General features: G+C 46.3%; 3 protein-coding genes and 5 non-coding genes across 11 annotated transcripts; 6 read left to right on the top strand and 2 right to left on the bottom strand.

Moving 5' to 3' along the window:
* Positions 1-1,713: 1,713 nt before the first annotated feature.
* On the bottom strand, positions 1,714-8,604 carry MED22 (mediator complex subunit 22). 4 transcript variants are annotated; one of them, XM_019475862.2, is made up of 5 exons: positions 8,501-8,604; positions 8,113-8,247; positions 6,458-6,538; positions 5,565-5,773; positions 1,714-3,169 (listed from the first exon to the last, which is right to left on the bottom strand). In XM_019475862.2, the coding sequence occupies exons 2-5, from the start codon at positions 8,233-8,235 to the stop codon at positions 2,977-2,979; spliced, it is 606 nt and encodes a 201-aa protein (XP_019331407.1). In that variant the 5' UTR covers positions 8,236-8,247; positions 8,501-8,604; the 3' UTR covers positions 1,714-2,976. The 4 variants fall into 4 exon arrangements, with proteins under 4 accessions (XP_019331407.1, XP_014459244.1, XP_006260949.1 ...); XM_014603758.3 differs by having other exon boundaries at positions 1,714-3,175; XM_006260887.4 differs by lacking the exon at positions 8,501-8,604 and adding an exon at positions 8,383-8,420 and having other exon boundaries at positions 1,714-3,175.
* A 1,717-nt stretch (positions 8,605-10,321) lies between these two features.
* RPL7A (ribosomal protein L7a) lies at positions 10,322-16,070 on the top strand. The gene is made up of 8 exons (XM_006260886.4): positions 10,322-10,342; positions 10,655-10,775; positions 11,266-11,415; positions 12,430-12,570; positions 12,992-13,071; positions 14,452-14,582; positions 15,334-15,403; positions 15,908-16,070. The coding sequence occupies exons 1-8, from the start codon at positions 10,340-10,342 to the stop codon at positions 16,010-16,012; spliced, it is 801 nt and encodes a 266-aa protein (XP_006260948.1). The 5' UTR covers positions 10,322-10,339; the 3' UTR covers positions 16,013-16,070.
* LOC132244575 (small nucleolar RNA SNORD24) lies at positions 11,108-11,183 on the top strand. Its single transcript, XR_009456145.1, has one exon. It is a non-coding gene; the product is annotated as a small nucleolar RNA SNORD24 (small nucleolar RNA).
* LOC132244576 (small nucleolar RNA SNORD24) lies at positions 12,279-12,348 on the top strand. Its single transcript, XR_009456146.1, has one exon. It is a non-coding gene; the product is annotated as a small nucleolar RNA SNORD24 (small nucleolar RNA).
* On the top strand, positions 12,698-12,774 carry LOC132244573 (small nucleolar RNA SNORD36). Its single transcript, XR_009456143.1, has one exon. It is a non-coding gene; the product is annotated as a small nucleolar RNA SNORD36 (small nucleolar RNA).
* Positions 14,294-14,373, top strand: LOC132244572 (small nucleolar RNA SNORD36). Its single transcript, XR_009456142.1, has one exon. It is a non-coding gene; the product is annotated as a small nucleolar RNA SNORD36 (small nucleolar RNA).
* LOC132244574 (small nucleolar RNA SNORD36) lies at positions 15,193-15,265 on the top strand. Its single transcript, XR_009456144.1, has one exon. It is a non-coding gene; the product is annotated as a small nucleolar RNA SNORD36 (small nucleolar RNA).
* Positions 16,071-16,381: 311 nt separating the features above from the next.
* LOC102566664 (surfeit locus protein 1) lies at positions 16,382-21,616 on the bottom strand. The gene is made up of 9 exons (XM_014603756.3): positions 21,510-21,616; positions 21,207-21,285; positions 20,437-20,564; positions 20,002-20,084; positions 19,102-19,293; positions 18,692-18,764; positions 17,823-17,985; positions 17,239-17,320; positions 16,382-17,008 (listed from the first exon to the last, which is right to left on the bottom strand). Exons 1-9 carry the CDS (start codon positions 21,567-21,569, stop codon positions 16,942-16,944), a joined length of 927 nt encoding a protein of 308 aa, XP_014459242.1. The 5' UTR covers positions 21,570-21,616; the 3' UTR covers positions 16,382-16,941.
* Between the last annotated feature and the right edge of the window lie 75 nt (positions 21,617-21,691).

Raw genomic sequence — 21,691 nt, forward strand, 5'->3', positions numbered from 1 at the left:
AGCAGCCAGACTCATTAATGAAGAAAAGTCCTTTCTCCAATTGAAGCTGTTCAGGGAATTTTACAGAAACAGGATTTTGGATAGGACAGTGGGGCAAATAACCTTAACCTGGCTTCAAATGTCCTGTAAATGTTTTGAAGAAAGTTTACAAGTGTGTGCTTCCAGAGTGCAGGTAATACAGCACAGCCAACCTCAGAGACTCACAAATAACTACATTGGTTTTCAAAACATTTTCATTTACTTGTCTTTGGGTTTCTCCATGTTTAGGGTTTACAGGATCCATATTTCCAAGCTTTTCTCTACAACCATTAGGTGATGGCTAGAACTTTTTTTTTTTTAATGAGTCTCTTGAAATCCCCTGACACCAAGTGCTGGGCCCCTAAGACAGGTAAATATAATGGATTTCCCTACTAAAATGGCAAGTCAACAACCCTTAATAGAAACAAGGGTTTCCAAACTGTGGTGCGCATACCCCGGGGGGTACGCAAGACATCTCTGGGGGGTACGTGGGAGAAATTGTGTAACGGTGGATTGAATTTTTACTATAATTGGCATTTATGGGGTTCAAATATACAGCGTGCTGGTAGGGGTATGTGAGCAGCTGGTAAATCTGGAAGGGGGTAGGCACCAAGAAAAAGTTTGGGAACCTCTGTTCTAATAGAAAGATGGTGCAATAGTACTTCACACTTGTGCAGGAAGGACTAGCACTGGGTCCATCCAAGAAGTGCATCTGTGGTTTGGAGATGATCTAACGCAGGGCACAGCAACCAATATGTGTTTACCATTTATTAACAAGGTACCAGACGGCCTACATTGGGCTCTATTGATTCATTAGTTTTAAGGGAACTAGATCTGGTTTTGTTTCTATAAGCTATAGGGCCTACTCTTTCAGTAAGCACAACTCTGACTGATTTCCATGCCACACCAGCTTGAGTAAAGCTTGTAGAACTGAATCTAGAAGCATTTTTCTTTGTGCGTACATGACAGAGGCTTTCCAATAAGGATAAGTTAGAGCAACACTTGCAGTACAGCTTTACTTGTCTTCGGAAATAAAATAAAGCTATTGTTAGGTTCTAAATGCTTTACTTTTCCATACTGCAAAAAGCTTTGTAGTTTTATTTGACTTTTTTGCTGGATTCACTGCAACAAAACAATATCCATACGGAGAACACTGCATGTAGGTGTTAGGAGGTATCTTCCTTTGTTATAATAATGGTGAGTTTTAGTCTGGGATTTTCAGTTGTGGGTAAGGGTGTAAGGGTAGTACCTTTCTCCAGGACTTAGGTGCGTAACTCTTAGGCTTCTTTTGAAAAGCCCAGCCTTTCTTTCCATACAAAGATGTGAAACACTGAAAGGGTCCTGTAGGTCTTCAGAGGAGATGATTAAGATGTCAGACACAGTTCCAGGAATCATCAATGAAAGCCGCAACTAGAACAGGTATACTAGGTCTGACCCTTAGTTGGTGAAGTAGCTGAGAAAGGGTGTAAGGAATGACAATCTCACTAGTTTAAGAGGAACAACACAGACCTATCTGTTTGCAAATTCCACTTCAGCAATCACCCTTTTGCATGGAAGTTTCCATAGGCCCAAATACAACAACAACTGAAAGGCCTTGGTTTTCCTCTGATCATTTTGAGAAACCTTCCAAAAACATGCAATGTAGGACTTTCACACCACCCATAATCCTGTGACTGAAAATATACGCTTTAAAAATTATACAAAACACAGTTAGTTTTATTCAATTATCTAGTTACAAAACAGGAAGGAAAAAAAATCCACAGTGAAATGTGAAGTTACAGTAGAATACTGAAATGAGTCACCTAGGTTTAAATGAATTTATGTGCACCCGTAGTTCTGCAAATTTTTTTTTTTTATATAAATACTGCTCTAATGGTCAGAGCCCAAACCAAATACCTTATTTTCAATGACACAGGTAGAATTAGCTTAAATGGCTAAAACAGGAAGGCTGGTGCCCAAGGGCTGCTGGATACTAGCAGACTATACACCATAAGGTTTCTTAGAAGGTAACTGCACAGAACAGTTCCCAGATTAAGATGAAGCAAAGGACTTGGTATCCTTTACAGCCCAGCATAACTAAGCTCTCTGCAATGTCCTTTATTAAACAGAACTAGCTATGGACCTAACAACTAGCTCCATTGCTGCTCAAACTAAACCCTGGTGAGTGACCATAGTCTGAACACCCAGCTGGGAGGTGGAAATACTGCTTCTAACCATGGCTCCAGCACTGCCTCCCTGCGTGGTCTTGAGTAAGTCACACTGCTTCTGGCTCAGATTCCCCCTACATTTCAAGGGGTTACCCTGGAGGTTCCAGGAATTTTCACTTGTTCTCTCTCAACTGTATCCAAACTGAAGGATTCAATCTTGTGGGGCACCTCGAAGGTGGCACGCTGTATAAAAGTCGATTATTGTTCTAGCTAACTGCAGCAGAAGCCATGTCATGCCACCCCAGAGGAAGAGAATACTGATACATGGGGCACCCAAAACACTGACTGACTTGATTCTTACCTACCAGGGAAGAAACAACTTATAGTAAACATGCCTCCCAATTTCAGCTCTAATTTCCTATTCCCAAGAACCCAAGTAGTTAGATTCATGCATAGCACCTGAGCACATTCCTGGCATGAGATTCAAATGGAAACAAATTCTGTGGTCCTAATAGGCTCTATACACAGTAATGCAAGACAATCTTATCTCAAAAGGTACTACAGCAGTCCATTTCCTAGTCACCTATTGCTGCCTTATAGTGTAATGCCCTGTGGGAGCACTTCCATAGCTGTGTCCCAGGTGGTGGAGAAACACTGTTAATAGCCAGCAAAAAGCAGCAAATGCCCTTTTGCAAATGCAGACTACAGTATATTATCCTGACAGTGTGAAAACATTAGCTTAGTACAGCAGTGGGAAGACTCCAGCAACTCAGTGCCACTGGTATAAGCATGTTCAGCAGGCACCAAATCTTCAGGAGTGCTCTGTTGGGCCTGTCCCATGCCCATTCACATGAGGGTGCGATGGGGTTGAGCTCTGAGAAGTAGCAGTGCTCTGCTCTGCCGTGGCAGCTGTCAGAGGCATGGAGAGGCCTTCTGGGGAAAACGCGGCTGGCTCTTGTCTCCAGTAGGCTTCGCACAAAGGAAGATCATTGCTGTCACACAGACTGTAGCTTTCCAGAACAAACAACCCCGGGAAGGAGAGACAGCAGGCGCGATCAGAGAGAGGGGAGGGGGGGGAAAAAGAAGGGGAGGGAAAAAGCAAGACAGAAGCAAAGCGTTAAGAAAATGGCAAAAAAAAAAAAAAATGTTCATGGATGTCATCTTTGTGAATCACAAATACATCACAGTTCTCATGACACTGACATTCCCTCCAGAGTGAGGACCAGCATTTGATCTCAGTGACCCTGCGAGGAGCAGATGTGATGGCACCATAAAGCCAGTGGCGCTACCTCAGTCTGCAACAGATGTATGGCATCAATCTCATTCCCATTAAATCCAGAAAAAAGACATCTGGTATAAAATTCTGTTCCCAGTGAAATCAGTGGTATTACTCATTGTGTTCAGTGGGGCCAGGATCTTGTTCCTGGCAATTTTACTGGGAGAAAGGAGAACTGAACCCTAATTTGACCAGTGATTTTGAATGGCCTACATATACTATATATAACATACAGGAATTATGTAACATATGTCTATGCATATCATCTCCATCTTGCTGGATTTGACCACTGAAGGATACAGAATTAGATCAGTGGTGTAAATAGTTGCAGCAAATCTAAGCTGGTGGCTCACTCTTGTTTGTTCTTTAGTACGAGGTGGATGCAAGGAGCCAGGGCTATAAATCAGAATGAGAAATAGAAAAATGCTGGAAGAGACTGGAAAAAAAACAAAACAAAACAAAAAAAACCAATTTCCAAAGAAGAAGGAGCTGTGCACATGAGACACACCCAGAGACCGAAGTGAATGCTGAAGCAGAGAGCAGATTGCATTCGAAGGAAAACAAACCCAGTGGGTCAAGTGGGGTTTTGGTGCTGTTTTATTTACAATGAATAGACTCAAGTCAATATTTATAGAAAATAGTTTAACTGTAAAATATATAGAGAAGGAACACTTCAAACTGAAGAACCGTGCAGAACTTAACCCCGCGTTCCAGACTTCTCCCCATGCTGCCTGACAAGGGAGTGGTGAAGCACCAGCATACAACTCTGGCTGTACGAGGCTGGATAAGGCAAGCACAAGTTTATGAGTTTACAGCTTTGGGGAATAAGCAAGTGAGGAGGTCACTGATTTAAAGCACTTTGGTTCGGGCACCAGAGAGTGGGAGAGCAACCAGGGACTCCAGCTGTGTGGAACCTTAGTGTGCTCCCGCCCGGCAAGGTGCAAGCCTCCTAGTAATTTCCTTAGTACCAAAATCAGATCTCTACTAGACAAAGAAACCCACTTGACCGTAGGAGGTTCACAGTGTTGACAGCTACAGAACTCCATCTGGGCTCTCCGAAGGAGTGCACATTGTCCACTCAAGGTACATGTTGACACATTTAAAGCCATTTAAACACAAGTAACATTAACATGCCACGTGTATTTGAATACAAAAACAGAATCCCCACATCAGACAATAAAATGCCATTAAAAAAGCCTTATTACTCTAGTTATAAAATAACTTTTAATAAATCACTGGTCTTCTGTATTGACACACTTGTGTATTTCTTTGGTGCAGAAATAAAGATAACCGATAGCAAGAGAGGTAAAAGGGAGTAATTGCTAAACAGCCAAGGACACCTACTTGATATGGGATCTGGTAAAAGGCACAGCTCTATAGCACAGCCAACATCTCCCACCTTAGGAGCCCCATTAGTTCTGCTATGAAAAGGTCACTTTCTGTGGCATCCAGGGCTGGCTAAAAAAAAGACCATGCCAGCATGGTCACAATGTATTGGTCCAAACATTAAAATAAGCATTTGTAAAACAGCAAGTACATGTTACCTGGGTGTTGCTTAACTTTTACCTATTTTTCCTACTCAAATTGAACAACAGAACCAAACTAGTTAATTTTGGATTTGATTCTAGTCACTTATATTTCCTAGACCTCGCTGGCTAGCGGTGTCTGAGGTTGCAAGCTTAGCTGGGGGGAAAAAAAAGTATCTGAATCCACTAAAATACATTTTGTATTGGAAGTTTTGAAAGACTTCATCATAAAAAATATAATAGGTTTTTTCAAACAAATCAGGCCCTCTGAATTGAGCTAAATTGAGTCCAGCCTACTCATTTTAAAAGGTTCATTTTTACAGACCCAGACAGCTGGTGATGGTAGGTCCCTGGGAAAAGGCACACTATAATTAGGTCACTTGTGAAAGAACTGACAGAGAAAGAAACTCGGTCTCCCCTACCATGACTCTGCCAGCACCATGTCTTTAAGAAGAGTTTGATCTAATTAAAAATCAGGAATGTAGATGTTAATGGGAACCATCCCCATAGCCTTGAGTCCTAGAGACTATTCGCTTTCCTAGACCAATTCTCAAAAAGGGCAGGAGGCTTGTTAGTAGGCAGGCATCCTATTTGTACCTGGAAGAGTAATATTCTTCTTCTAACTCATACAGGTCAATGGAAATCTCGTCTCTCAGCGCAATGAGCTTCTTGTCACATTCATCCTGTAGGCTCCGCAGCTGCTGGTTACGCTGGTTGATAGCTTCGTTCACAGAGGGGAAGTCATTGAGGATCAAGAATTGTTTCAGGTCAGACACAAGCTTCATCAAGGACTCGCCAGCTCGGACCTTGTGGAGGGGGAGGGGGTGATATTTTATTTAAATAAGACAAGAGTGCAGAGGAGCCTCGACCTGGTTCTGAAGGGGGATCTGCTCCTTAAACTGCACACCCCAGACTTTCTTATGTGAGAGTCCCCATTAGGGAGAGTGTCCCTTTGGCCAACAGCCAGTCATACTAGAAAGAATGCATTCTCACAGCACACCTGTTAGGCACACCATGACCACTACACAGTCCTAGGTGTAATGAACAGATGCACAGTGCTGTCATCTTCCCCAGGGCCAAGCATAGTGCTCAGTAACACAAACCCAGAATTATGTATGGACACCTCCCAGAGGCAACAGAGAGCATCAACACTGAAAAACAGGAGTCCAAGTCACACTTCTTACCACTTACGATTGGACAACACTAAACAGAAGAGAACAGCTAGGATTATACCAAGAAAGAAATCTAGAGTAAATGGAAAATTAATCCCTTGGTTTGCACTGGGAAAGCCATGCCGTGTATTAGGAGATAAAACCCGGCATCTTTCATCCACTGTGGCATAATTCCCAACGCTTCGACCTTTGGCTGCATCTGTAGCAGCAGTGCACATTACTGATACAAAGTCTGCACGTGGATGCTTTAATAGACCGCAGAGCATACCAAAAAGGTTGTTACTCAGGGTGCTAATGTTACGCACATATATTACTTACAATGTTTGCGGCTCTGACGTGCATCTCATAGTTGTCTTGCTCACCTTGGGTTGCTCGGGAGACTTGCGTTTCATCCTCAATCTAAAAATAAAATGAATTAAGAAGGTTTTGAACATTCAGTTCAATGCTCAATATTCCCGCATCCTAGGAGAACACGTTATTTCAGTTCAACTCATAAATAAAGGGAATTGCGTCCCTGGATCCTGTACAGCGGATGCTTTTGGAAGAACCAGGGTGCATCCTCTTGGATCACTCAACTCTTCCCACACGTTAACTTGCTGCTCTGAAGAAAAATGTTCACCAGTCTGCTCCTTTGGTTATCTTCAATGATTCTTTCCCCCTCAAGGATTTTCCAGCATTCCAGCTAAAAGCCTGTTTGACCCAACTGCTCTCTGATAATCCCATAATAAAATCAGTTGCTATGTACCAGTAACTCGCTCGTAAGAATCATTCTAACCACGAGGCCAAATATTGCATCCGTTTGCTCCCGTCATCCTGTGCAAAGCTACTAAAATCTGATGAAGAGAGAGGACGATGCCTGGCACACTCGAATGCAGAGCTGCATCCCAAGAGGGGAAAGTTCCATTTGATGAGTACACGTGGTTCACATGGCTCACACAGTTCAATTTAGCAATGAGCTGAACTAACATTTCTAGCCTTCAAGTTCTAATGAACATTTTGAGGAAAGTCATTGAACCTACCCATGTATTTGTGAACCAAGTTAATTCAGGGTCTCATCCTGCAAACCCAGTTATGATGTGGATATTCCCACAGTATCATGGAAACGAGCAATAGACAAATAACCTTACAGATGCATTGTGCCTTCCATCCAAAAAAAATCCCAACCACTTCATAAAATCTGTATCTAAGGATCTGTACCCTCCCCTCATTTAGGTGCAGCCACCTCTACTGTAGATTCCATTCAGAGGATTCATTAATCTCTGCATGTTCCTTACGAGACGAGGTATTTGATCTGAGGTTTGCATCTTTTCCGACTGTCTACGCTTATTTGTGTGGCGAGGAGAAGCTACTTTTTTCAGCACTACTAGAAAATCCCCTCCGAGATGTACTGCTTTGATAGTGGCTCATTGGGCTTTGTCTTACCCATGGGTGTTTCAGAGAGGAAACCTAAAATTAAAAAAGACAGGGGACAGTAAGGGGTCTATCCTGACTGGTCACAACCCTGAAGGCTGTTCCATAAATATAGGCTGGAACACTGGCCAATTAGCCTAAATAAGGAAGCAGCAAGAATTGCACCAAAAAAGCGGGAAACTGTCTTGGAAACCTTCAACTGTGAAGGTGTTACAGGCTAAAGGATATCTTGGAGGTGACTCTTAATATAAAGGCTCAGGGTAAGATTGTTCTGACCTACAGCTACTTGTCACACGTGCGTTTGTTGCACGAGATGTGTCGGTTTCCCTAAGTAAGGAGAAAACTTGTGTGGTCTCCCTAAATGTAGAAACCTGTATGCTTTCCTTATGTGACTGCTTAGCTACTCTCCAAAAGATGCCAAGGTTACTTTGAAGATAGATTTACTTTCTTGCCCCAAATGAAAGAGGAAGTTTCCCCCGCTTTCTCTTCCAACGAACCCGGGCTCAGCTTTCCCGGGCCCGCGGGTGCACGGCAGGCAGGGGGCCGGGCCGACCCCCACCCACCTTGACGGTCTTGATGATCTCGGTGAAGTTGTCCATGATGGACTTGACGTCGTCCTTCAGCCTCTTGTTGTAGGACTGCAGCAGGGTCTCCTTGCTCTGGGGCAGCACGCGGGGCTGCGACATGGCGGGTCTCGGCTGCGAGAGAGGCAGGGGGCGGCAGGGGGGAGCTGGGGGGGGGCTCCCGCCTGGCCCAGCAGCCTGCCAGGGCCCGTCCCAGCAGAGCAGGGCGCCCCCACGCGGCCCCCCCACGCCCTGCAGCCCCCAGCTCACTGATGCAGCCGGCTCTTGACAGAGACAGGCCTCAAGAAGGTCAAGGTTCAGGCCTAGCTCCTCCCCCAGGTGGAGGTCAGCCCCTCCCCCCACCGCCTGGCCTGCGACCCCCACCTACCAGGAGCAGGACCACCTGCAGGCATCACAACCTCCCCTGCTGGGCTCCAAGTGCAACCGCCCTCTCCGCCCCGTTGGTTGTTTCGCACGCCAATCAAGGCCCGACCCGTTTCAAGGGCGGTTGAGCGCGCAAGCCAGCTCTTAAAGTGGTAGAGTCCCTGTCTGGCTTTGTGCGGGGGGGCAGCTGCCAGCGGGCCTCAAGCGGGGTGCGGGGAGGATGGCCGATGCTGGGGCTGTTCAGCTTCTGGCCGCATAAGGACTAAATCCACTGGTGGGGGAGACTGGTCTGGTGCAGGCCTCCCTCTGCCCCAGACCAGGGGCACCCCCAGCTCCCTGGGCTTGTTGCCAGTCTTAAATATGAAATGATGATATTGGAAGCTCAAATTATCCTGTTATCTGAAAAAAAAACTATCCTACGCTGCGAATAAATGTGCAAATAAGTCTGTAGATAAGCATTCTTTTTTTAAGTAACACCGTTTTGCCTTATGCTGCTATCATCCGGGATCCTGGTTTTCTCCGATTAAAAAAAAAAAATCCCAATTTTCAGTTAAAAGAAAAGAAGTAATCCCAAATCCACATTTTTTGGTGATTTAAATGAAATACCACTAATCTATATATATAGATAGATATAGATATACATATACATACATACACACACGCATATAAAATATGTATACATACATACAAATGTATACACACACACACACACACACACACACAGTGGTGTTTCATTTTAATCATGGAAAAAGTGGATTTGGGGTTACTTTTTTTTTAAACCAAAAATTGGGGATTACTTTTTAAATCGGAGAAAGCAAGGAACCCTGGTTATCGTCACATCCCGCCGCTCCACTTGACACTACACCACAGGGACATTTGGTTTTACTCTTTCTCCAACTTGTTCAGCTAAATTTATGACTATGATTTTTCTGTTCTCTACATTTTGGAATCCAAACTTGTGGAAGAGGTGGTATCTGTTATGAGACCCACTAGATATTTGCAAACAAATTATTGCATAGATCTGCAAGCTTTCGAGCACGTTCACCTTTCATCAGTTCTCCGAGGTAAAAATGAAGAACTAGGAGAACTTTCACAATCTTTGCTCTCACATATGCCCAATGAAGGGCGAGCATGCCCGAAAGCTTGGAGAGCAATGCGGTAATTTGTTTGCAATCATAATAATAAAAGATATCCCCTCTTCCACAAGCGTGGATTCTTTTTGCCTCTAGACCAACACGGCCGCAACCTGCATGCCATCGTACATTTTGTCAGGTATCCAGGTTGTAGCCGTATTGGTTTACAGGTAAAAGGAATCGGGACTTGTGGTAGAGATGATATCTTTTATTAGACCAACTAGATGTTTGCCAAAAATAAAAAATTGCAAAAAAAAAAAAAAAAAGAATGTTTGTAAGAAAATGCAAAAAGAAAGATGTTTGTAAGAAAAAAGTTTGCAAGAAAATGCAAAAAACAGTTTGCAAAAAAACCAAAAAGAAAGATGTTTGCAAAAAAAAAAGTTTGCAAAAAATTTTTTTTGCAAATTTTTTTTTTCTTGCAAAAATCTAGTTGATCCGATAAAAGATTATCACCTCCATCACGAGTCCTTATTCTATCGTGCTGTTTAAAGCTCCCAGTATCCAAGGGTTGAAATGATCGCATAAATACGGTAATTACCACCCACCCCGGCTAGCACGGCGCCTTCCCCTTTAAGAAGCAAGTCGGAAGCGCTCCCGCGCGGCTTCCCCAGTTCCTTCCTCTCCGAATCTCGCGAGAGCTGCCGCGATCTGGGCCTCGTACATATATTACCCAGCATGCCTTGCTTTCCCTTTCTACCACTGCGTCCAAGATGGTGAGAGGCGGCGGCAGCGCCAGGGCGGGCGCGGGGCTCAATCCGCCGCCATCCGCTCTGCGCGTGCGGGCGCGGCTCGGGGCGCGGGGCCGCGGAGGAGCCGCGGGCGGGGGTTTGTCCCGGGAGGGCATCTCATGGGGGTTGTTATGGAGCAGGCCCCGCACCCTGCCCCCGCCCGGGCCGCTGTGCTGTAGCTTGGGGTAGGCCGCTGTGCTGCGGGTCAGCCATCTCGGGGGGAGGGGGGGCTGCAATCAGGGTCCTCCTTGGGCTCGTGCCTGGCGTGCTATGGGGGATCCGTCTCTTACCTTACAGCCGAAAGGAAAGAAGGCGAAGGGCAAGAAGGTGGCCCCGGCCCCTGCCGTGGTCAAGAAGCAGGAGGCCAAGAAGGTGGTCAACCCTCTCTTCGAGAAGAGGCCCAAAAACTTTGGCATCGGTGAGTAGCGGGGCGCCGGGGGCTTGGGTCTGCACGGCGAGGTGTCCCGGATGGATATCCCACGTCAGATTTGTGCAGGAAAGCCGTCTGCACTGAACCGGCAGAAGTGAAATGAAGCGTGCCTTAGTTTTATTCCTGTTGGGTGATTTCCGTAGAGGGGTAAAAACATAAAGGCTTTGTTTTGGTTTCGAAACGCGACGTAACGGGTTTGTTGCTGTAGAGGCATTGGGACTGCCCGAAATAGAAATGGTTTTCTTAATAAGCTAATCCCACGCAAGCGCCCTTTTCATATGCCGCCGCCTGGTTTATTCGAGGGGGGCTCTCGCTCCGTGTGCAAATGATGCAAACGAATATTTGCTATCTGAATGGTAGTGCTGACACAGATCAACCACCAAGATCGCTGATGCACACTCGCTCGTTCTGCTTTGTGGCGACCACCGCTCGCTCGCCTGGCTTTGGAGCAGTTCACGACCGCTGTTGTTCGTTTCAGGACAAGATATCCAGCCCAAGCGCGATCTGACGCGGTTTGTGAAATGGCCCCGCTACATCCGACTCCAGCGCCAGAGGTCTATCCTTTACAAGCGGCTGAAGGTGCCCCCTGCCATTAACCAGTTCACCCAGGCGCTGGACCGTCAGACAGGTATAAGAGCAGATCCAGTCATGTTTTGACCTTGGTTGCTAGACATCCAAAGCAGGGCCAGCCCACAGTTTTGGGGGCCCCCCCTGACGCATGAGAAAATCAAAATTGCGGTTAATTGTGGTATAAACTCATTGAAATAAAATAGCCAGGACCGGGCTGTGCACACATGATGAGCTGTACTGTGAGGGGCATGGGGTGGAGGCAGCATGTGTTGGGTTTGTCTTGATTCCCTCTCTGGGGTAAGTGGAGCTGGGAACTCCTCCCCTGCTTGGCTGGGAAGGGGCTCCCTGCTTGCATCGAGCCATTTAAACATAGCACAGGCAGCAAGGAGCAAACGGGGCACACCCCCTTGGCCGCAGGGGACCCCGGTGGCCACAGGTTCTGCAGGATAGGATAGGACGGGCCAGGCCTGATCCAAAGCATAGCCTGAGTTGCATCATGGTAGATCTGTAGTCTCTTGAGTTCTGGAGAAAGAGCCGTTTTAGGGAGAGCAGTAGGTAGGTGTGTGAATCCAGCCTGGTAAAGGGGTTTGCAGAGTCTAGAAGACTGCACATATACAAGCAAATGATGTTTAAGGGCATGTGATGTAACTGGAGGAACTTTCCCCCCCGAGTTGCATCGAATAGCCAGTTCTCTTTGGGGCGGCTGTTCAGTGTGCTGCCTGTTGTAAGGAAGGATCCTTATAATAACTCTAAACTGTAGCTTCTTTTGAAAGAGGGGATTGGCCTGATGCTTTAAGAATAGGTCTCTGGTATTAGCAGAGCAGGGGGGCTTGGAAAATACTTAATACACGATGGGCTCATGTGAAGCTTGGTATATATCAGAGGTCACTTGCTCTGGTAAGAGTAGAACTAAACCGACTGTGCAAATGATGCTCAATATTTGCTATCTGAGCACTAATGATGACTACTAACCACCAAGATCGCTGATGCACAAAAGTCGCTTGGGGTTGGGGGAAGAGAGAGTGAAAGTCGCAGCCTGGACTTTACAAACTGTATTTGGCCCATCTTTTAGCTACGCAGCTCCTGAAACTGGCCCATAAATACAGACCGGAGACCAAGCAGGAGAAGAAGCAGAGGCTGCTGGCTCGGGCTGAGCAGAAGGCTTCAGGGAAGGGGGATGCTCCTACAAAGAGGCCACCTGTTCTCAGAGCTGGTAACTTTCTCTGTTAATTTGCCTTGGTGTCTGTCTGGAGGAGATGACAGGCTTCTTTTGAAGCCATAGCTGTAAACTGAAAATAGAAGCCTGCTTTGCTTTCGTCACTGTTGGCTTGGACAAGCTATTGCTGTGATGTATGAATTTCTTCACCTGAAATCAAAGTGAAGATCAAATTATACGAGCTTTTTAACCCTGAGTGATAGCAGATTGTCCACATTATATCCCTCATTAGCTAGAATTCTTGCCTGTAAAGTGGTTACAGCAAGGAACACTAGTCAAAAATCTCTTTGTAAGCTGGAACATGGTATCCCCATTCAGCCTCTTAAAGACAAGCAGTATAAAGTGTATAAGTCTTTTATCAGCAGTTAAAAACTTAGAATACATGGAATTTTTTACTTTGTAAATGATTGATTTACAGGTGTCAACACAGTCACCACCCTGGTAGAGAACAAGAAAGCTCAGTTGGTAGTGATTGCTCATGATGTGGACCCCGTTGAGGTATGTAGCGGGAGATCTAGGCCGCCTTGGTTCAAAGAATAATCTTGTATGGAATGCACATTGTTGCAGGTACTGTGTAGCTTGGTAACAGCGTGGCTATGTTGAATATGGTTGGCATTATCTCCTATTCCAGGCTAGAGCAGGGGTGGGCAAAATACGGCCCGCGGGCCGCATCCAGCCCTGCAAGGCCATTCTATCCGGCCCATGGGGCCCCTAAAAAATTTAGAAAATTAATATTTATCTGCCTGTGGTCCTCGTCAAAAATGACAGGAGTCAAGGGCAGTTGGACCCAGGGAAAGTCCTAGCGGGCTTCTGCAACACCAGGGCCTGCCCGGCCCCATGCCAGCTCTGGGCTCGCCTGTTGGGGCTGCGTGTGCTGGCAGCAACTGTGGCCCCCCCCTGCTTGCTGCGCTGGGCAGCGTTCACCACTGCTGTCTCTGTGCTGCCCAGTGGGGGCCCAGGCTGGCAACGGGGGCAGGTTACAAGCTGGTGCTGAGCATGGGGGTGGGGAGCAGCTTCTTGCAGCCTGCATTGGGGCTGCCTGTGCCTGCTCAGGACAGCCCTGTGTGGCCTACGAGCGGCTGCAGCAGGGAGCACCGGCCGCAGGAGGGGCTGCTTTTCCCTGCACTCAGCACCAGCTCCTTCCCTGCCGGCGAGCAGGGGTCATGGCTGCATGCTGCCCCCAGCCTGTACTGGGGGGCACTGGGAGTCAGCGGGCGGGGAGCCAGCAGGAGCATGGGGCCAGCGCCGGCAGGGCCCAGAGCAGGGTGGCACGGGTGCAGGGTCCTGGCTGGCAGGGGCTCTATGGAGCTGGGCCAACTCCCCCCTCTCCCTGCTGGTGCAGCCCAGCCCAGCTCCACAGACCCCTGCTAGCCCGTGCCCCACTTCGGGCTCCCTCGGTGCTGGCCCTGGAACATTGTTCCCAAGATAGTGACTGGGGGTGGGGCACCTGTACCCATGTAGCCCTCAACAACTTGCCAGAATGGTAAGTGACTCTGCCCAAAATAATTGCCCGCCCCTGGGCTAGAGTCTGGCTTGGCTGAATGCTTTTCAGAATGTTAGTTACTAATATTGTGCTTTATTACTATTGACAACTCTAGCATTTTCAAGTTTTATGTTGCTGTGTTGTTAAGGGGCATGGCTAGTATTTGTATAAAGTATTATTTTGAAGTTACTGTCTCTCAAAAAAAAAAAAAAAAAAAAAAAGATTGAGGCTTGGCCTTTGCAATGATGTATGAATTTCTTCACCTGAAACTTGCACCATGAAGAGCAAACTATACGAGCTTTTTAACCCTGAGCAACTGCCAAAGCCCAAACTCTGTTCTCTTTTGTGACTTGACTTCTTGCATGGCACACCCTTAGCAGTCTCTCTCTGTCTAGTTGGTAGTATTCCTGCCTGCCTTGTGTCGCAAGATGGGGGTTCCCTACTGCATCATCAAGGGCAAAGCCAGACTGGGACGACTGGTCCATAGGAAGACGTGCACCTGTGTCGCCTTCACGCAAGTGAACCCGTAAGTGTGCTTGTACGTTTTTAAAATGGGAATTTCAGTTTGGAAACAGTACAGAAAGGTAACTACTAATACATTCCCACCCACAGTTATTGGGGGAGTAAAAAAAATTAAAGTAAAACAATCTTGAAACTAGGAATTGGTTTCAAACACTAAATCCAATCACACTTAGAGGGTGTAGCTAAGAGAATTGTATGCGATTTGCTGTGGAGCATGTAAGCTGGAGAATACAAATTGATTTGTTACTTACTAGTCTTGGTATAGAGCCGGAGTTGTCGGCCTGTGGCATGTGTGCAACAAGTAACACAGATGGCCTGTGTGTGACAGATGGCAGGTTGGGATGGATGCAGGCAGCACAGTGGCAGGAAGTAGGAAGCGGAGCAACAGACTGAGCAAGGGAGGGGGTCAGAGTGCCCCTTGGAGGGTGTGGGGCTAATTTGGGACCTGCCAAAAGGTATAGATTGGTATAAAGCATCACTGTCTTAAATTCTCTGCGTAGCCAATTCAAAACTTACTTGTGGTCAAACTGCACTAAATGTAATTTGGAAAGTGATAAAAGTACTGAAGGAATATATAGTGTACTGCAGTGATGCTGAATGCTCTGTGAACCTTTTGTCAATGATGTACATAGAATTTCTTCACCTGAAAAATCATGTGGCATTAAGAGCTTTTTAACCCTGAGACAAAAGGTTTGTTGGGAAGTGGTGTTTACACAAGTGTTCAAAAGGAACTAATGCTTTAATGTGGTCAACAGGGAGGATAAAGGTGCTCTAGCCAAGTTGGTGGAGGCTGTCAAGACCAACTACAATGACAGATACGATGAGGTAAGACTTGGTGCCAACAGCACTTCTGTTTTGTAGCACCTTGAGCTTCTATGTTGATGGTCTCACTGGGCAGCGATTGGAACAGGTGAAAACTGCACTTCTGGTCTAATTAAAATTTAGAGATAAAAGTCCAGTCTGAAGGGACTGAAAGATGCACTTGCTAAATCTGTCTGCACATGAATGTCCCTGTCCTCTCTGAGGATTTGTAAAGACCCAGGCCCCCAACTGGAAGTGTAAGAGACCTTGCTTAACTCTTAGTCATGTCTTTTAATTCTCTAGTCTTGGAGGAAACTAGCCGGGCTATTTCCAGTGATATCAATGCCTCGTAAGCAATTCTTGTGAAGGAACTAAACTTCTGAATGTTAACTACCAAATGAGCGAGTCCTGTGATTTCTGGAAGGAGAAACTAATATTAGAATTTCAAATTGTGGGACAGAGTATTATGTGTGAGAGAGAGAGAGTATAATCAAGTCATCTAATTTATTCCTGTTTCTTTCCCTCCAGATCCGTCGTCACTGGGGTGGCAATGTTCTGGGGCCCAAATCAGTGGCTCGTATTGCCAAGCTGGAGAAAGCCAAGGCTAAAGAGCTGGCTACCAAGTTGGGTTAAAAATGTACTGGACTTACTCCTCATGCTTTCTGTACATAAAAATAAAATCCAAAACCAAGTTTCAGCTCTGTCTCTGGTCCAAAGCTCCCGGGAGGACAGACAAAGGGAGTCATCTTGGCTCTTATATTTGCACCTACTGGAACAGCTCTGAGAGTTCTTTGCAGTAGGAGGGATGAGGGTTAAATTCATTGCTTTTATCTTTTTAAAGTGAGCAGTCAGTTGGGGTTAGACTATAACAATTATTACATCCTATCTATTTAAGTTGATCCTCCACAAGTTGGAATTACTTGAGAGAAACTATACATTAATTTTTTTTGTAGGATGCCTGGGTAACTTAATCCTAAATTCAAGATTCCACACAAGGAGTGATAAAATTTACCATAAACCCTTTTTATTTTTTGTCATTTCACTGCACACAGTTTAAACAATCCCCTGCAGAAATTCATGACTCTTTTTATGCTCTGATATTTCATGATGAGGTGGTCTGTTTCTACTTCCCCATTACACTAGCTGTGATTAGATAAAATATTTCCTCAATCAAGTGACAGTAGTAAACAAGCTAAGAAAAATCCCCTCCCTAAGAAAATGTGCAAGGTAATAAATGATCAAAACTTAGTATTGTACCAGTAATTACTGTCTCTGACTTAAAAGCATATGGAAACTGCCAACTCTTATTTGGAGTTGGGCTTAAAGAACAGCTCACAAAGCTGTATTCAAGACTTCATGTCTTCAAGCTAAGGGCAGGTTCCCTAAAGTTGCCTGTATGGCAGTGGGCATCTCTTGCTTATCTCCTCAGTGGAGATGCATTGGTGTGCACAGCTGCATAGCCAGCCGCTTCTTCCAGTGCTACACCAGTTTCTTCTATGTGGGTCTCCCAATGGCTTGAGCTCGTGTCTTTTCTTGAAGAGTGAAACATCAGAACCTTCCCTTCAGAAAGGGATCTTCTGTATGAACCTCCTATACCACAGATAGGAGGTTGCAGCACACAACCCATACCTGTAAGAGAAGGGAGGAGAGAGTGAATGCCCTGTTAGCCAGATGAGATCAAGTTGCTTGTAACACTGCCATATAGAGGGAAGTTGCTGGGCTAATATTTATAATCTGGTTTGTATTGAGGAGCAGTGGTATTCAGCACATTTTACAGCTAGAAGAGTAAAGGCCAAACAGGAAGTCAGGCCAGTGCTGTTACTCGCTTCCATGTCAACACAGGAAGTGAAGGTACTTACCAGGTAACAATATACTGCATGTGTTCATTTCTCAAGGTCACCCTTGTCTGACCTCCAATAGGCCCCCCTGGGACTGTGCTCCCTGTAGGAACAAAGGAAGAACCCAACGAATAGTCACCAGTGCCTCTAGTTTTATTCTGAGTGAAACAAATACAAGCTTTCCACTTGCAAACCTTTGGGGTCAGCCAAAAGTAAACAGGCTATTCACAAAAGTTACTGTACTGGCCATTGCAAGGTAAATGATAGCTAAAAAGCTGCTCTTTTTGGCTTTAGCAGTTACTATATTTAACAGCCCTCCTGAGCGGTAATTCCACAGGTGAAAGCTGGTCCTAGCGAAATACAAGAAAAACAAAAACCAAATGCAATTACTATACTAGACTCGTGTTTTTGTATGCTTGAGGCAGACCTAATAGCCTCAACAAAACTGCTTTCACTGTAGCTTGTTAGTCCTAAATGTGGACTAACAGAAATATGACCAGTAGCTCCTGTCACTTTTCTGGCTTCAGGGCAAGACAGACCAGTTTAAAGGGAACAGGCCCCTTTGTGGGCCAAACTGCAAACAAGAAAACTTCTTGGCGACTTACGGAAATCTGCATCGATGAAGATGGGTTCAGCCCCTGTCACCTTTGCCATGGCCTCCAGGTCCCGGTAATGCCAGTGGTTTCTTTCTATGTTGTTCTCTGGCACAAAAGGCCTCCGGGTTTCTGACAGTCTCACAACCCCAACAAGGTCTATTTCATCTGTGACCTAAGGAAGGGGAAAGAGCAGCTCAAGTCTTTTGTGAGTTGCACATCATGGCAATAGGAAGAGGCCTGGGGCTAGCTGAGCCCCAGCCACAACACCTAGTGCTACTGCTGCGTGGGACAGAGGCAGTGGTCTTTAAGCCCAACTCCAAGTGAAAGAGTTGGCAACTTGCATCAGCAGACAGATGGGCACATCAGGTCCTTGTCTTTATGAACATCACATTCAGGCAAGCTGGAGGAAACCCGCTGGGTTAGATAAGTGCAAAATACCCACTATCCATCATCATAGTACCTGCTGCTGTACTGTCTAGTGCAGGGGTGGCCAAACCATGGTTCATGAGCCGTATGCGACTCACCAGCACGGTACTTGTGCCTCTCCAGAAATTGGCTGAAGCCCTGTCCACTTCTCCCTGAGGCACTTCCAGCTGCTCTGGTTTTTCCTGTGGAGAGCAGGCCCTGTGCCTGCCCTCCTCCCTCCTCTCCTGCCGGGCTGCAGCCGCACTGCTTACAGGGGTATGCTCATGGTGAAAGCCAGAGTAGCTCGGTGCTGCAGCAGCAGGTCACTCAGCACCTCCCCCCACCCCTTAAAGTTTGGTGCAGGATGTGGCACCCAGAGTGGGTGACTGGCCACCCCTAGTCTAATGCCTCAGCTGGCATATTAACAGTTGCTTCCAGGGTAGCGGGTGAGAGATCTAACTGGTTCCTCTTACCTGACCATTCAGTCTGGTCTCTGGTTTCAACTTCTTTTTTGGGACAAAGCCTCGGTTCACTAGGATTGTGATACTGCAGGTACAAGTAAGAACGGAGAGAGAAAAATAAGTGTTAGCAAGAGAACTCCCATCACTGAAACTACATGCCAAAAAGATTAGCGATCTACGTGTTTGAAAACCACTTTCCAGGTAACAGGAAGCAAATTAAAATGGGTTTTAAATGCACTTGGAAGTCAAGGGTTACCAACTGAGTAGACCATCTGAGAGGCTTTTTTCTTTTCTCTTGTATACATCACTGCTCTCCTTTGAACTAACCTGACAGCTGCAATTCAGCTGCTGCTGGGAAGAAACAAAGTGCCTGCTGCAGCCCTGCATAAGCCTAGAGTCCTCCAGCTAGTAGCTGAACATACCCAAGGTCTGTGCAGTAGAAGGGAGTAATGATGTTTGCTCCATTGTCCGGACTGGATGTCAGTCGTCCAGCTTCTCTGGCCTCTCGCTTAGGATCTACCCGTGAACGTGGCATAACGTAGAGCTCTTTGGAGTGATCAAAATACCCTCGAACCTTGACAGACCTGTACTCCAGCTCCTTCAGCTCTGCAGGGCTGTAAGGGAACAAGATGCACTGGGATGAGAGCAGTCTCTGGGCCACCAGAGCCAGACAGTTAAACCTTTAGCGGAATTACGGGGTCCCCTCTGTTTTTTTATTCCCCAAATGGACAACTGGCAAATCAACTGAAGAAAAAAAAAAAAAAGGATCAGCAGTAGCAGACAGAGAAACAAAATCCCCAATGAGTTAAGCATCCGACTACAGTTTAGCAGCACGCTAGTGAATAGCATGAGTTGTTAGTATCCTGGGTATACCCAGGTGTAATTCCTGTGTCACTGGCAGAACTCAACACCAGCTGGGAAGGGCCTTTTTCCTGTAGACATAGCATGTGGAGGTCAAGTCAACAGTAATTCTCCTTCCCTTCCTGACCCTTGAACCTTGACACTCTATACCAGATGGCCACATGCACTTGTTCTGTGCCTCAGATTTGTCTGAACAGTGCAAGGACCTTGTCTATCCACATGGCTTTTTGTAACACGTGCATTTTTGGTAGCACATAATGCTTTCCAGGGAAGCATTCACAGCTCATGTTTAAAATAAGATGAACCACCATATTTTTCTTTCTAGTTTGTCTACACTGCTTGCTGCTCCCATGTTGTCTATTAGTGTGCAAGTTCCTCAGGGCAAGGACCATGTCCCAAATTCCTAGTAGATTGCTGATGCTACATGAATCATCAAGTGTAAACCCAGCTTCTACACTTACTCTGAAGGCAGAGGAACAGGCTCTGATCCAACTCTTGACTCGAGGTCTGCAATCAGTTTCAACTTCCTCTTCCGGCGCTGGACCTGGGAACACACAGCAATGGCATCATCATGGGGGCTGCTGCTAATAACTTCTTGCAAGTTTGAAAACAAAATTCATGTTTTCCTCAATGCTGGGATCACACTGGTCTTTAACAGGATAATTGGAGACATGAAAATTGAAATACCTATTTCCTTGCGGGGATGGAAAGTAAAATTAAATTTTCCAACAAAAGAATTGCCTGGACTTGTTGAAACAGCCCAAATTAAAGATGCCAAACAACACTGACTAATTTTTATTTTGACACGGATAAGTCCCTCTGGCTGGCTAAGGCAGTTCTCAACTGATACCCATGTGCGTACTTTGATTTCTAAAGAGTGAAATGTTTTCATTTACCTGCCATGTGCCAAGGCAAAATGTGGTCACAGGGATCAGTAAAAGGCCCCACCTGAACGCAACATCCTCTCCAGATTCGATGACATCTGCTGTGCCACTTTTTGGTCTCCGGAGTCTCAAACAAACGTCTGGAGTGAATTCAAATTAGAAACACAGTTACTATAAGAGAAACCAGCTTACCTCCCTGCAGGGTTTGCAGCATCAGGAACTGATGTTTACCAAGCTTCCCAGCTACCATGCTACTGACTCGGTCCTAATGTTCTCTGACTCCTTTAATTAAGCTATTTTACTTACATTATCTACTCTACACAGTGATACTGTATTGGAGGCTTAAGTCTTCAGACGACATTATAAATCATCTCAGCATCCTTTGACAAGCGTAAAAGACCTCTATTTATGGAACCTCTTCATTTCAATTAATTCTAATGCATTTTACACACGGGCAAGTGGTGCCTCCCAAGTCCGGGGGGCACCAGATTGCCGATTGGGGGGGGGGAGGGGGTGTCACCCAGTGGCCAATTACCAAGCCAGCAGCAAAACTGGAAGTGCACTTCCAGTTTCATGGCTGGCACTTCCAGGGGTGCACGTGCACCCCTAGCATCGCCAATGATTTTATATAACTGCCAAAACACAAGCTTTCCCCCTTTCTTCCTCATGTCACATACTATTGGCAAGCAGCACAGGTAGAGAAAGCTGCATCAGACATCCCCGGCTGGAACACGACGGCAGCTGAGTGTCGGACCTGAAGGAAAGACGACATTTTTCCTTACCTTTAGATCCCTGTAGCAAACCGGACCGTGCTTTTGTACGAGGATATGCAAAAAACGTCCTGACCGAAACATTTGGTATCTAAACAAAAGCAAAGAGATGCCGTGTCACGCCCCTGCTTTGCGCGCTCGAGCCTCGAGCGATCAGGGCGGCTTCGGAAGATGTTATTTGCTGGGAAAGGGAGCTTGAAATGATCCAAAAGGATGATGTCATGTCTAGGGCCCGAGCCGAGAAGCAGGGGGGCTGGCAGAGGAAGGGGGGAACCCCCCTGCCACCCCCGTCCCGCCCCCCCCCCGCGCTCCCACCTGGGCACAGCCCCGGAGCTGCAGCAGCCTCCCAAGGCAGCGCCCGCCGCCCGCAGCCATTGTCCACAGCCGCTTCCGCTTCCGCTTCCACCGGAAGTGGGGACTCACTGGTAGAGACTGGTAGTCTCTATGGTTCCGGTGGTCGCGGGCACATCTACTTCTGCCGGAAGTGGGGAGTGCCC

The sequence above is a fragment of the Alligator mississippiensis genome, chromosome 12, assembly GCF_030867095.1.
Source record: "Alligator mississippiensis isolate rAllMis1 chromosome 12, rAllMis1, whole genome shotgun sequence".
NCBI lineage: Eukaryota > Metazoa > Chordata > Crocodylia > Alligatoridae > Alligator > Alligator mississippiensis.